Below are 14,024 nucleotides of genomic sequence, written 5' to 3' on the forward strand. Positions count from 1 at the left end.
TCGGGGGCTTTGCCAAGTAGAACCCTTCCTGAGAGTAAAACAAGGTGGTTGTATTTATTAACTGTCTTTCTGAAATCCTACTAGTTGTACAATCAAGTCTGGCTATTGTGTACCTTTGCATCACCGCAGCAACATCTGTAAAAACGTCACTCTCAAACTTATATTCACTTGACCTATTTTCTTTTTTTTTAACCTCTACTCTGGTGACCCAGATTTAAAGAATATAATACCTTAGGTTGCCCTCACTTCCGTACCAATACAAAAAGATTTCCTTAACTTTGTATGACTATCATTTTGCTACACCGGTGAAGAAACAGATGTCATGACACTGATTGTTCTACTGCACTGAATAATGAAAAATAACATCTATTTGTGGGAAGCAGGGGCCACTGCAAGGAAGCGCACCGATAAAGATAAGCATTAGCCTTTGTGGCCCCTTCACAGATCCGTCTAATGACTAGTAGGGATGATACATGGGCCAACATGACACTTAACTTTAACATGTATTGATGTGTTTTTACTACAAAACCATTTCTCTAAAGAAGCCAGAGTTTTTAAATATTGTCTAAAGACAAGCCAGACATGGCAAACTTTGATTTAACCCATCAAAAAAAGAAGTAAACAAGACTACAAAACTGACCAGATCCACAATGCCAGCTTTCACTTCCTGACATTTTGCGGTGCTACATTTCATTCAATAACAGAAAAGTATTGAGGCTCAATAACGAGCTATACTCATGCCATGGACTTAAAACAATGACGGGATAAATAGTGCCAAACCCAACACAACCTAATTCAGCTCTTAACAGGAGGTTATTACTCTCAGGCAACCACCCAAACCATTCAGAAATCAGGAAATAAGCGTCAGGGCTGAAACAAAGCCGAAAATGAATCTACAATTATTTGATAAATCGATTAAAAGCTGTTTCTTTTTTTAGCAAAATGGCAAAAATTGACTGGTTCCAGCTTGTCAAGTGGGAATATTTTCTGGTTCTCTCGTTAATTTATGATAGTAAACCGAATATCTCTGGACTGTTTTGGACTGTTGCTTGGACAAAACAAGACATTTTGGGAACTTGTGATGGACGTTGTTTGCTATTTACTGACATTCTGTACTGAGGCTGCAACTAATGGTCAATTTTATTATTGATTATTAATCTAGTGATAATTTTCTTGATTAATCTATGAATTGTTTTGTCTATAAAATGTCAAAATTGTGAAAAGTGTCTTTTAGAATTCCCCACGACCCAAGGTGACGTCTTCAAATGTCTTGTTTTGTACAACAAACATTCCAAAACCCAAAGTTTACTATTATATACAACAGAAAACAGCATCAAATCCTCACATTTGAACAGCTAGAACCAACAAATGATTATTCTATTATCAAAATAGTTGCTGATTAATATTCTGTCGATCGACTAATCCATTAGTCAACCATTAGGCTCAATAGACGAGGAGAGCTGGGCTGTAGACGTTTCCACTGCTCTCTTGTTTACAGCGCTTCATAGTCTTCAGCAAGCCCAAACCACTGCTCACTTCCTGTTAAGCAACTCTTAATGGCAGAAGACACAGGAAAACAAAGATGAGTGGACAGCTTCATGAGAGAAAAACATCTTAAGGCCTAAGTGACGTTGACAACACTCCAGCCAATCTCTTAATTATGATTATGTCTTTTGCTTTGCTGGTCTGGGGAGCAGTGAACGGCAGTTTGGGAGAAAAGAAGCGGGAGTTGGAAAGAGGGAGTGAGGGATGGGTGACTGCCAGAAAGTCAAACAGACAAGACCCCGCACAATGATTCAACTTCCTTCTAACTTCCTCTCTGGTCCGCACTCCTCCAACGCTCAGGGAGAAATGTGGCTCAAATTAGAGTTTCCGCTCGCTGGGGAGGCTGAGAAACAGGAAAACAGAGGGAGGGGAACGAGAGAGAGAGAGAGAGGAGACTACAGCTCTCAGTTTACACAAGCAAAAGGGTTTGTTAGCTCATCTCTGTGTTCCCTCTCAGCCCTTTACACTCTCTGGATTCTTTACAAGCAGCACACACAAGTAGGGGAGATGGGCAGAGACAGGAGATACCACTCAACAGTTACAAGGTGAGATTACAGCATGGGTGTGCGCCAGCGCCTTTTGAAAAAGTGTGTCAGCGTGGCTGTAAATGACATTCCTCTGATAACCGGGCGAGGTGCGGGAGATGGGAGCTCGGGTCCCATCAATCAGCGGAGACCCCTCGCTCTTCTCAGTACAATGACTACAGTGTTCTACACGAGCACCCCGCGTCCCTTCAACTGTAGCTCATGACTGGCGGTGGGGTGGACGGGGTAAAGGGTGTGTGGGGGGGGGGACCCTCCCAGAAATGAGCTCGCCCTGAGGCTAGCATAAAAGAAAACAGACTTTGGCTATGTCTTGAGATATTCCTAAACAGGGTGGAGAGGGGGTCTTCAAGCATGATAATGTAATCCGCCGAGTTGCAGCCCACTCACTAGGACAAACGCTAGAAAAATGGAGTAGGATTACTGTGTGTGTGTGTTTAAAAGAAAAGAGACAGAGAAGGATCGCTGAGGCAATTACAGGCTTCGACTCAGCAAGACGGCTTCTCAAAAGCATATCCACCCAGTCTCTGCAGCCGCTCGCACACAGACACAGCCTCTAAAAAAGCTGTTAGGACACCCCTTCTCTCTGCCAGCACAACATGTTAGCACAGAAATCACTTTCCACCGCCTGCTCTAAATATGACACATTCATTTGGCTGACCTGAAGCCCAAACAACCACAGAGAAAAATCAGAAAGGGTAATGATGAAAGAAGAAGAAAAAAGCCTGACAACCGCTCCTGGACAGAGAAAAAGGAACCGCTCAAAGTTCAGACAAAAGCTCTCAAACACCACTTGTAAAGACAAGCAAACAGAAGACGAGGAAAGTTAAACAAAACAAACAAAAAAAAAACTCACGAAAGAAATGTTTGAATAGGTTAGCCATGTCCATTTTGGGCTCGCTCTCTCTTTCCCGGCCCCTGCTCTCTTCCCACTGCAGCTGTAGAGTTATTCCATGTGAACACCCAGAGAGCTGGGGCGGATAGCGGAGCAGGGCGGCCCACTCCGTGACCATGTGGTCGGTCTCAGCCAATGAGAGAGCGGGATGGAGAGGCCTCCAGTCTAGCTCTGGAAGGCAGAGTACAGAGGCCTCATGGAAAGGGGAAGAAGCAAGAGAGGGAGGGGGTTGAAGCTCTGACTCAGAGAAAGAAAAAGAGATACAAGAAGGGAGATATAGGGGAAGTGAAGGGTCTGTTTCATCAACATTAAGCAGCAGAGTGATGTTTCTAAGAGGGTGGCAATCCGAAAAATACACTCAGTGAGGATCTGCTGCAACAGCTGAGTGAGTCAGTGAGTGCTCAGTGTCATATGACTGCAGTTGTTTGTAGAGACACACTCATAACTTTACAACAAACCCAGGAAACATGAGTCCTCAAACACACACACGCACCAGAAAACACAGCCATACGCAGACGGATCATACCCTCGTGCATTCTTTCAAACGATGACACCACTCCACACCCAGCAACGGGCTTGTTTAAAAAAAAAAAAAAAAAAAGAGAGAAAAAAGAAAAGAGATACATTTTTCCTCCCACATATCATATGAAAGTGTAGTCATCAAGCTGCTTCTCCCACACATGGACGAGAAAAACACAAGCGCCGACAAACGTCTTGTTAAAATGTCTTAAATCTACTTATAGATCATAAAAAAGGACAAATGAAGGTGAGGTATTTACAAGCTTTCTATGATTGTATTAGTGTTTAACGAGGCTCAGATTTGCCTTAACTTGTGTTTTACATTAGTTTCGTGTTTTATTGGGTTTATGTGTGAGTGAGACCTCGGCCTGTGTGTGTGTGTGTGTGTCGTGCAGCTGTTCACCTGAGGTCATTTGATCAATGATGTAGTGACAGGTGGGAGGTTGTTGGGAGGCTCATGGCTGTGGTGCATGACAAAACATACCCCCACACACTCATGCATACACACCGGACACATAACAGACAAATATACCTACACATTTAAGGGCAAAACTGACTGGGCAGTCAAACAATCTACAGTATATGCTTGAGTCAAACAGTAACAAATAGAACAGTCATAAAAAGCCCCGACAGAAAAAGGAGTGTGTGAGCGTGCGATAGTGTTGGTTACAGAGCCGACTGTCAACGTAAAAGCGGGTCTCTAAACCAACTCGGTGTGCGGCGGGGGTCTGACGGTCAGCGCTGAGTGACTTACAGCGAGAACAGAAGAGGAGAAATGGCAGAGTGTTTTGTCTTCTTCATGATTGTAGCTGCCGTTTTATTTTATTTTACAAACCTCACGTTGCATAACATTACGTTACAGACAGACAGACAGACAGACAGACAGACAGACAGCAGTAGATGATGAAGAGGTAAACAGTGCACGCACTACACTGCATTAACTGTATCTGAAAATTGTGTACATGTGAGTGAAAGGAAACCCTTTTAATATTTCAATGAACTAATATTAACATACAGAGATGGAAGAAAAACTCAGATCTCTACTTAAGTAAAAGTAGTAATACTACAGTGTAAAATACCAGCCACAAGTAAAAATCCTGCATTCAAAGTAAAAGTACAGAAGTATTAGCATCAACATATACTTAAAGTACCAAAAGTAAAAGTACTCATTATGCAGAATAATATATATATATTATTATTGTATTCTAATTATTGATGCATTAAAGTGTTCATCACTTTAATATTGCAGCTGGTAAATGTGGAGGCCATGTCAATGACTTTATATATTGCTGGGTAGTTAAATCTATAATAATACATCATCATTTATTAGTTCATTATATTTTGTATTAATAACCTGAATCTGCAAAGTAACTAAAGTTATTCAATTTATTTAACGTGGTTGTTTAAGAGAGGGAAAAAGACAGTATCGGATTGGTATTGGTACATACTCAAAGTTACGGACATTGAGTCATCTCTAGTTATCAAGAAAATGACTGTACAAACCAAAAGCTATATATATGAGCTGTATATATATATATAAAAAGGTCTCTTCCTGTTCTTAAACTATTTTTCATCAGCATATTTCAGCACACAGTGCGCCCTAGATGTCACCAGTATCCTCTCACCACAACACTTGCACATACATTATAAAGAAAAACCACACTGTGCAGCAGCTAACAGGAAGACACACTTCACATGTCCAACAGATAAAGTGTTTTGCAAACGCTGCAGAATGCGATACAGCTACAAGTTGACGACACACTTCTGGTTAGAAGTAATCAGCCACAACACCCCCTATTCTTTCAGTCTCTCTGTGCACGGAAAAGCCACTTTTGGGCACGCGGGTTTCCTCGCAGGGGGTCACCCTACGCAGGGGTTCGTCATCATCACCACATCAATGAGCAAAGGAGATAAGGCTACCTCTTTTTGTAGTGTGTGGTTATGTTTTTGTCAAATGGGCACATAAACAGCAGGTCGTGGCTTCGGCTTTCAGCTTCACAAACATATTAATAAACTACAACTGATAATGAGTAAGAAGCACTGCATTAATATCACAAAAACAACTAACTAGCCTTTTATTAAAACCCAATTTACTGTCAATATCACACAGGCCTGTTTAAGTGTGCCTTTAAGTTCCTGTAGCAAATGCTGATGTACAACCTTAAACCCAATCTAGTGAGATCCGGCCCAAACAAACATGGTCGAACAACACCGACGCACATCCCATCACGGTGTTAAATGAGACACTGATGCCTTGATGAGATTTCAATGTGAAAAGCATCAGCAACTAAAGACAAGACCTTCACATCTTGTACAACACATAAGTGAAATAAGAGCAAAACGCTAAATCATGGGCAAAACCAATACCAGGCTATCTGGATGCCAGTGGTCAAAGCGTGTATCCGAAATTACCATGAATGCCTGTCATCAAGGAGAATTAAGCTGAAACAAATGGTAACCTTGGCTTACATACACAGTCACATTTGGCTTGCTCACGGCAGAACAAGGCCCCTGGCACATGGCAGTGCCCAGAAATATTACTGCAGTGTTGACAGAGCAGACGACACCTGTGGCGTATCAATTCTGATCATCATAAAAGGGCGGGAGATATATGGATTTGACAAGGTAGAACAAAACATTTTCTCTTTAGTGCCACAGTTATGAAACAAAAAAATTCGAACCTCCAAAAAACATTTGTAATCAAAGAAATGTAAAACTGCCTTACCTGTGCAAACGCTTCAAGATGAAATGGAAAGACGCCACATTACATTAGACACGACTACAGTATAGACACCCCAACAGACACTAAAGCTTCAGTCTAAGTGTGCTGTGAGAAGAAAGTAGCTCTCAGCATTTCAACCAACCAGACATCAGCCTGCGACCACCTTCCTGTGAAAGCTGTTTCTGTATACAGTAAGGTACATTAGATACCACAACCATGTGGTCGAAAACAAACTGATGTAGAGCTGGCCTAGATAAAAGATGCTCTCTGATGCTACTCCATTTAGGCTGAACAACAACTGTGTATGAAACACAAAGCGAGTCAGTCTCTATCAAAAAGATGTGAAGATATATAAATGTTTATAGTGCAAACACAGGTTTACTGGAATCGTGTGAGCTCCTAAAATAAAAAGTAAACAGACTTTGGAGAGTGTAAACTTAAGCACAAATTCTGGCCAGCGCTTATCAAACTATCACGAGCTGAATTCAACACTTGCAAAGAAGACGAAACAAATACAAATGTGTTTTACCGAGTGTGTCTTTGAGATTCTTGACAATAGAAGCTTTCCTGGCGCTGTTTTTCCTCTCCACATAGTTGGACGGCACAAAGCCTGTTTTGTTGGTGGCATTACGAACCCTCCACCAGGACTTGGAGTCGTCGAGGAGCCAGAGGCGCTCGTTCTTCTTGATGTCCAGCTCCTGGTCCTGCTGGGCCATGTAGTCGAACTTGGCGATGACAATCACCTCTTCCGTCATCTTGCACCCGGTACACTGGAGGAGGAAATTAATCGGATGTCAGAGTGGGACGAGAGTTGAAAGAAAAATACCTGTTATATTAGAATGGACGGCGATGAAAATGACTGCAGGTTAACGCATCGCTAACGAGTCACCAGCCAACGTTTGCATTTACAGTGAGAGAAAAAACTCTGTAACAGCTCAAATCATGTTACTAATGTTAACCTTAACTTATTTACTTAGTCCTCTTCGTCCCCTCGGGGTAATAAGGCTGAAGTGAGATCTCTCCATCCGTGACAGGAGCATCTTGTGCAGCAACTCCTCCAACTTTAAAGACACGCAGCTAGCAGGGCCGGTTCTAACTTTTTAGGTGCCTATATGCAAAATCGTATTTTTTGACCAAATGCTACTTTTTACATATACAAAATATTTTAATTTAACTTAGCTGCATTGTTAACATCAAAATAAAAAAAACATGCAAATTATAAATAAAAGACTTTAAAAAAAAGCCCTTTTAAAAATAAAAAGTTTTGGATAAATTATAAATTTATGACCAAATAAAAAAACACTTTTGATGTTCGATTTATGCTAAAGATCTATTTGAATGATTAACTAATGATAATGTAGGAAAATAAAGATTTTAAATTTGGGATGGTCTGCATTCATTTCGGGAAGTCTTAGGTTGTATTTCAGGACAGTTCCGAAAAAAGTTAGTCGAGAGCCCTGAAACCGACATATCTCATCTATGGACCAAAAGAATCGGTTTCCTCTCTATCTGCCCAGTCTTCATACACATTTCATTCACCAGCTGTGCTATTTGCTCCAGACACAATGATTAGCGAAGAGACACACCAAAAGTAAATTTAGAAACTGTGTTTGAATAAAGACGGCTGTACCTGTACTGCATCAAAGCTGAGAACTTCAAGGGCTACTTCTCTGTAGACCTAAGAAAAGAACAGAGAAAATGCAGGAGGATTACAAATCGACTCTTCTCAAAATGTGCCCAGAGAGATCTTAATAATACTAAAAAACTTGTATCTGTATTTCTGTTTGAGTGACTTGAGGGCCACACAGTCCATGTAGCACTGTACTAATCAGAAATACTTTATTGATCCCTGGGGTTACAGTTGCTCTTATATATATACATAAAGAAATTTAAGAAAATAAAAATAAAGGAGTATGTAACATGTAAATTATGTACATAATTCTACAATATATGTAGAGAAATATAAGTAAATATGTACAAATATTTGCAGTAAGACATACAATATATAACATAACGACAGTGCAAATAAGTAAATACAAATGGTACATGCATGCCAAGCTAAGGACAGTGTTATCTGAAGATACTAGAGCTAGACCAGATTCCTGAAGAAATGCCAGCTACCGTTTCCACAGTTTAGTCTCTTCAGACATTATTTCCCCCCCACCAATTGTACTCTTAAAATAACAGATATAAATGACTATTCTTTTCGGTCTTCAACACTAACAGCTGCCAGAGAGCCAATCTCTCAGTATCCACATTCTTTATAAATTCACAGAGGGGATAATTTCCTCTCAGAAGCAGTCCAACGATTGTCTATTGTGTGAGGCATCAAGCATGAACCTGCGAGCCAGGAAGATGGCAGAGATAACTGGAATAGGGAAGTAAAGAAGAGGGGCGCTGTGCGTCAGCAGTGAGTCTACGTCAGGGGAGTGAAGCTCTCGCTGAGCACTAATGATGTAGGATATTGCTTTAAATTTAGCACAGGCCGATAAATATTCCTACGTGTGCAGCCTGTGCTGTGAATATGTGAACCATATTACAGTACAAGCATGGCTCCTTTGTTTGCGATGTTGCTTATCACAAGGTCTTTCAAGTTCCCCGGGCATTTTAAAATTATGATTTGCAAGTACTGTGTTTGTGTTCAACAATGAGCACATTCACAACAAGTGGTCTTATGACCCGTTGTAGCCATCAGCACATCTATGCTTAGGCTAATACCGCGGCGTTGGAGGAGTGAGGAGGCACTATTGAAGCGGCCGCTCGGCTGCTCTGATGTCATGGGAGTGGATGGAGTTTCACCTTTACCCCCCCCTGACTGACTTCAGGGACCAGACACTGACCTCATTGATCGAGGGCTCTCGGTTTTTATTTGAAGCAGCGGTGTCTAGGCTTCAGCTGCAGCTGGCCTTGAGATAGGCCCAGAACCTGATCTTAGGCAAACATAAGGAGCCGAGCTAACCTTCAGCATGATTAGCCGAGGGGAGTAAAATAAACAGTAAATACGTATGCATGCTTTTCTGGAGAAAAAGTCAAGCTGTTGATGAGGATCATCATTTCAGAAAACAGAACCTTGGGTGACAGACAACTCATTCCCCTTTCTTCATTGGAGATGTGACAAGAGCCTAGAGCTAAAATGTGTAAAATAAAGACCCCAAACTGGCTCTGAATTTCATATAACAAAGTTTTAAGGGGGACTAATGTGGTGGTCTGGGCTATTTTTTCCCCCATGTGGGGTGTTGTTGACTTTGTTTACTAAAAAACAGTGTGGTTTTATCTCATGGCATGTTGTTGCCTGCTCCTTTTCCATGTCTAATGAAATTAATGAACACTGGGAGACATGTTAGGGAGCGGCACACAAAAACAAAGAGCTGATTTACTCTCCTCGAGTGCTGCCTCTTTCACCAAGACAAAGGCAACAACCCCTCCACTCCCTGGGCTGGGCTGGATAACTGTCGGCCAAAGAGGCTGACAAGTGTGTGTATATGTGCTCCTTCTCCATTTACAACATCCCTCCCTTACTATCTTTTTTTCCCCCCACTTTCTGCTTTCCCTGCCGGAGCATGAAAGAGTCATCAATGTAGGACTTTCCCAGCTATGTCCCATTTTAGGACTAACCCTTTCCCAGCTATCTCCCGTTTTCAGAAAGCACACTGCACACTTCTTTAAACTGCCGTCACCCCCCACGTCTAGGGTGGCTGCGCACTAAGTGCACATCGACACCGCAGTGACTTACGATAGTGCAGATGTGAGGGGAGGATCAAAAAGTTGGGGCGACAGATGCTCTGAGCTAATCGCGCAGCTGCAGACTGAGCCAAGGCCACTCGCCACTCCAAAGCACTAAACACAGAGGTCAGGCGGGTCAAACTTCTCAAATTGTGTCATATCCACATGGGCTCTCCGTTTACCCTGCTGCCAGGCAGAATTAACAGGTAGCCAATCCATCACCAGCCCCACAGTGAACATTAAATCAGAGCGAAGGTCAGCACGTCTGACCAAAATCTGATCAGTTTTTGTGTTTCCATTTGCTTTCACTCTCATACGTAATCAATACTTCTCTTAAATCAAACAATTTCATATGTTTACTGTTGAAGCAAACATCCAAGAATCAGACTTGGAGAAGCCTTTTATGATCCTGAAAACAGACCACAGAGGGATCTAATACACAACAAGAACGGAGCTGTCTTCCTGTCATAAGGTCAGTTTGATTGATGACAACAGCATCTACAATGTTGTCTCCTATTTAATCATTTTAAAGAGGAGCTATTATGCTTTTTTGCCTTTCCTTTAGTGTGTTATAGATTTTTTGGAGTATGAAAAAGGTCTGATTGTCAGAGTTATCATCTAAAATGAGTAAATAACTCACTATTGCAGGATCACTGACAATACAAGTTGAGTGTGGAGTCACTTAAAGAGGACATATTATGCTTTTTCCCTTTCCTTTAGTGTGTTATATAGTTTTTTGAGCATGTAAAAGGTCTGTAAAGTTACAAAGCCCAAAGTCCACGCCAGAGGGAGTTACTCTCCCCCACAGAAACACTTTTCCTGAACTGCCTGAAACACCCTGAAGTCCTGCCTTTTCTTCCGTAACATGGTGATGTCACCAAGTAAAACATTTTGCCTAGCAGCTAGTTTGGCACGCCCTCAAACAAAGGCAGTTCAAGTGGAGCTGGAGCGGAGCCTGAAGAGTTTGGTTCGGTTGACCAATCACAACAGTGGGCCGGCTGACCAATCAGAGCAGACTGGGCTTTTCGAGAGGGGGGGGGCTCAAACAGAGCGTTTCAGACAGAGGGTGAAAAGAGGTGCTGCAGCACAGCCAGTATGAGAAGAATAAAGCATTTTTTTTAACATTAAATTATGTAAACATGTTCTAGTAGAAACCCAAAATACAAGTATGCATAATAAGCATAATAGGTCCCCTTTAACATTTTAAAAAAATGCTGTTGACAGCTTGAACAGATCCCATTGAGATACAAAATCTCTTCTTCCAGGGAGTCCTGGTCAAGATGGCAGCATAAGCAGTTTCACATAAAAACAATTTCACATGTTAAAACACATACAAATACATAAAGGCAACACAATGTTGTAATGAGTAACTGTATAGTGATTTCCAACTCTGAAAATAACTTGGGTACCAGACATAAAGCAAAAAAAAGGATCTGTAAGCACGAGCTCTGTGGTCGTCAACAAGGGCGACCAGACCACATGGAATGGTAGACAGGTGGTCAAATCCGGTGGCTTCAGGGTTTTCCCAGCTAACTGTGGCTACGTCGTCTTCTACTATTCCTCCTTCGCAATATACAAAACTGATGTGCTGACAGAAAAGGACCAAAATAATGTCCACATATTGTTTTTAACTGAACAAAAAATGACGAAATGATGCCGTTTAAGGTAGCACTTCCTGTGGCTGCTTCACAATAAGAGCTTTCCAGTGGTTCACCACCACCAGCAGCAGCAGAAAGCATTCCATTTGCATTCACACTATCTTATCAGCAGCTGACTTCGCTACAGCTCCCATAACACGTGACACATGAGTGGCCCACCTACTGACTACTATGGTACGGGAACACAGAATTTGGCTTATTATTATACTTTTGACAAATAAAAACACTCTTTAGTCTACAAACATCCATCACAATTTCCTAGAACCGAAGGTGACCTCTTCAAATTGCTTGTTTTGTCCCATTAACAGTCTAAAACAAAACAAATAAAACATTCAATTCTGAATCAGAGAAAATAGCAAATCCTCACTTCAAATGAAGCTTTGAACTATTTGCCCTTAAAGCCCTAACTGTTAACTACTAAATACCAAGCTGATAGAGTGGGCCCAGCTTATCTACTGCCATAGCAGCAGTTGTGAGCCAGTGACAGGACAGCCAGTGTTACTATCAGTCATCCACTCATGTTCTCAAGAGTGCTAACACCGGTCACAACTGTTTCCCGTCAGCGAAAGCCCACTGATCTAAATCTATCCGGGTTTCTTTAATATTTAAAAAGAAATGGGGTAGTGACGACTACTTAGTTGTTCAGAAAATACCTTTTTGCTAGTCAATAAAATTTAAAAGAGGCTTTAGTACGCTGCAAACCACAAACCACAACAACTGCACATGAGTGGTGTAATAGAGAAACAGCGCTGCAAATTTGCAATGTTACTATGAAACAACACTGACATAAATTGACCACATCCTGCAGTCTACAGTTGCTGCCACAACCCCTTGTATCTCTGCAGGAAAAAAAAGTGAAGATCTAGTCAAAGAGCACACCCAGTGGCCCGTGTTGTAATACATGATACGGGGAAACAATACTAGAGATATGCATAAGAAAGAAATAACAAGAATAGAATTAGTGTTCAGCCTGGATTCCAGTGAATGACTTCATCTACCAGACACCAGAGGCTCTTGGTAAATACGAAGTCACAACAACTGGATACTGTATAATCTAAACAAGCCTAAGAGAACAATTATGGATCCTTGTCTCTCTCCGCTGTGGGAGCAAATGGCACCGCTACTCGACAGGATTGCTGAGGCACTGAGACAGCAACAGCATGAGCTCACAGAGGCAGACAGAGTAACCTAATCCCTGTGACAGCCTGCTAAAATCACAGCCTCCGCTGCCTTCTGGAATGTGCTCTGTATGCTCACTGCTCACTCAGCCCCCTCTGGCACTGCCGCACTTCCTCCAACTTACACCAAAACTCACATTTTGGCCACAGGGCAGGCCTGGCTTCACGATCGCGGACAGTGCAGGACGGCGACGGGGTGGTAAGGGGGGGATGAATATACACTTGTGCTCTTTTTCACATCGAACCACGGCGACTAAAACCCATGAGACTGCGTCTCATCCCAGCTGTCCTAGATTCTCTCAAAACAAAACAGAAGCATAGCAGCAAAGGGTCATGGGAGACTTGGCAGGCCAGCTGTGAGACAGGAAGTGTGGACACAAGGGTGACCGGATGATGGGAAAGTGATGCAATCTGACACAGTGCAGGCTTGACCTCTGAGTTTAGATGAGTTCAGATGACTTTATCTTCGCTCCGCATTGATGCGTGTAATGTACCTCAATTAAGAGAGTTTAGGACCCTTTTCAACTCGAACGCTGGTGTTACTGGAAGAAAATATGATTGGAAAACTGTATTATTCCGGTATCAGCGGGGGACAGAGGGGCCTCTAGTGTTTTGCGCTAAGCATATAGGCTCATGACTGTGTGAAAGCAGTTGGTTATCCACCCCTCGGGATCACACTCAGCAGTTGGGAATGGCCTAAAATAGACCAGTTCGTGTCCTTTGAGAATTGCCAGAGATTTACTCTCATAGCAGCAACCAACACCAAAAGTTTCAAGCTTTCTTTTAGGCCAACTTCACATCAAAAGGCCTCACTCTATGCTCAAAACAAATCTGGGAGAAGCGTATACAAATGACACCGGTTGAAATATGTTGTATAGTAATTTAGCCACAAAATGAAAAAGTCTCACGCAAAATTCAGCCCGGCCACTTTGATATACTGTACGGACAAATTATTTAAAAAGACAGGCACAGTATTTATGGAGCTTAAAGGAATCTCATCCAAATTATATAAATAAATAACTCTATTACTCTAGAGCTGCAAGTACTGAACTTTAATCACAGACTATTCCTTATTCAAAGATAGATTGGGTACCAATACATAACAGAGATATTGATGATTACTTAATAATAATCATAGCATAACTGAAAAGTGTTTTCGCTTCCCCATTTTCAGTTCCCCGTTCATTACAACCTCATATTCTCCACTTCTCAAGGCGCAAAGCTGGATGTTACCGTCTAGCC

General features: G+C 41.9%; 1 protein-coding gene across 3 annotated transcripts in view; it reads right to left on the reverse strand.

Moving 5' to 3' along the window:
• The window catches only part of nck1b (NCK adaptor protein 1b), a 34,795-nt gene that overhangs the window by 12,977 nt on the left and 7,794 nt on the right, over positions 1-14,024 (reverse strand). For 2 of the 3 annotated variants that reach the window (XM_037756556.1, XM_037756557.1), the window contains exons 2-3: positions 7,854-7,901; positions 6,753-6,993 (exon numbers count right to left, since the gene is read on the reverse strand). In XM_037756556.1, coding sequence (XP_037612484.1) covers positions 6,753-6,978 — 226 coding nt within the window. In that variant the 5' untranslated portion in view covers positions 6,979-6,993; positions 7,854-7,901. Of the gene's footprint in view, positions 1-2,943; positions 3,099-6,752; positions 6,994-7,853; positions 7,902-14,024 lie in introns of those variants that run through there. The other variant, XM_037756558.1, reaches the window with a different exon arrangement.

This window comes from Sebastes umbrosus, chromosome 21 (assembly GCF_015220745.1).
Source record: "Sebastes umbrosus isolate fSebUmb1 chromosome 21, fSebUmb1.pri, whole genome shotgun sequence".
NCBI lineage: Eukaryota > Metazoa > Chordata > Actinopteri > Perciformes > Sebastidae > Sebastes > Sebastes umbrosus.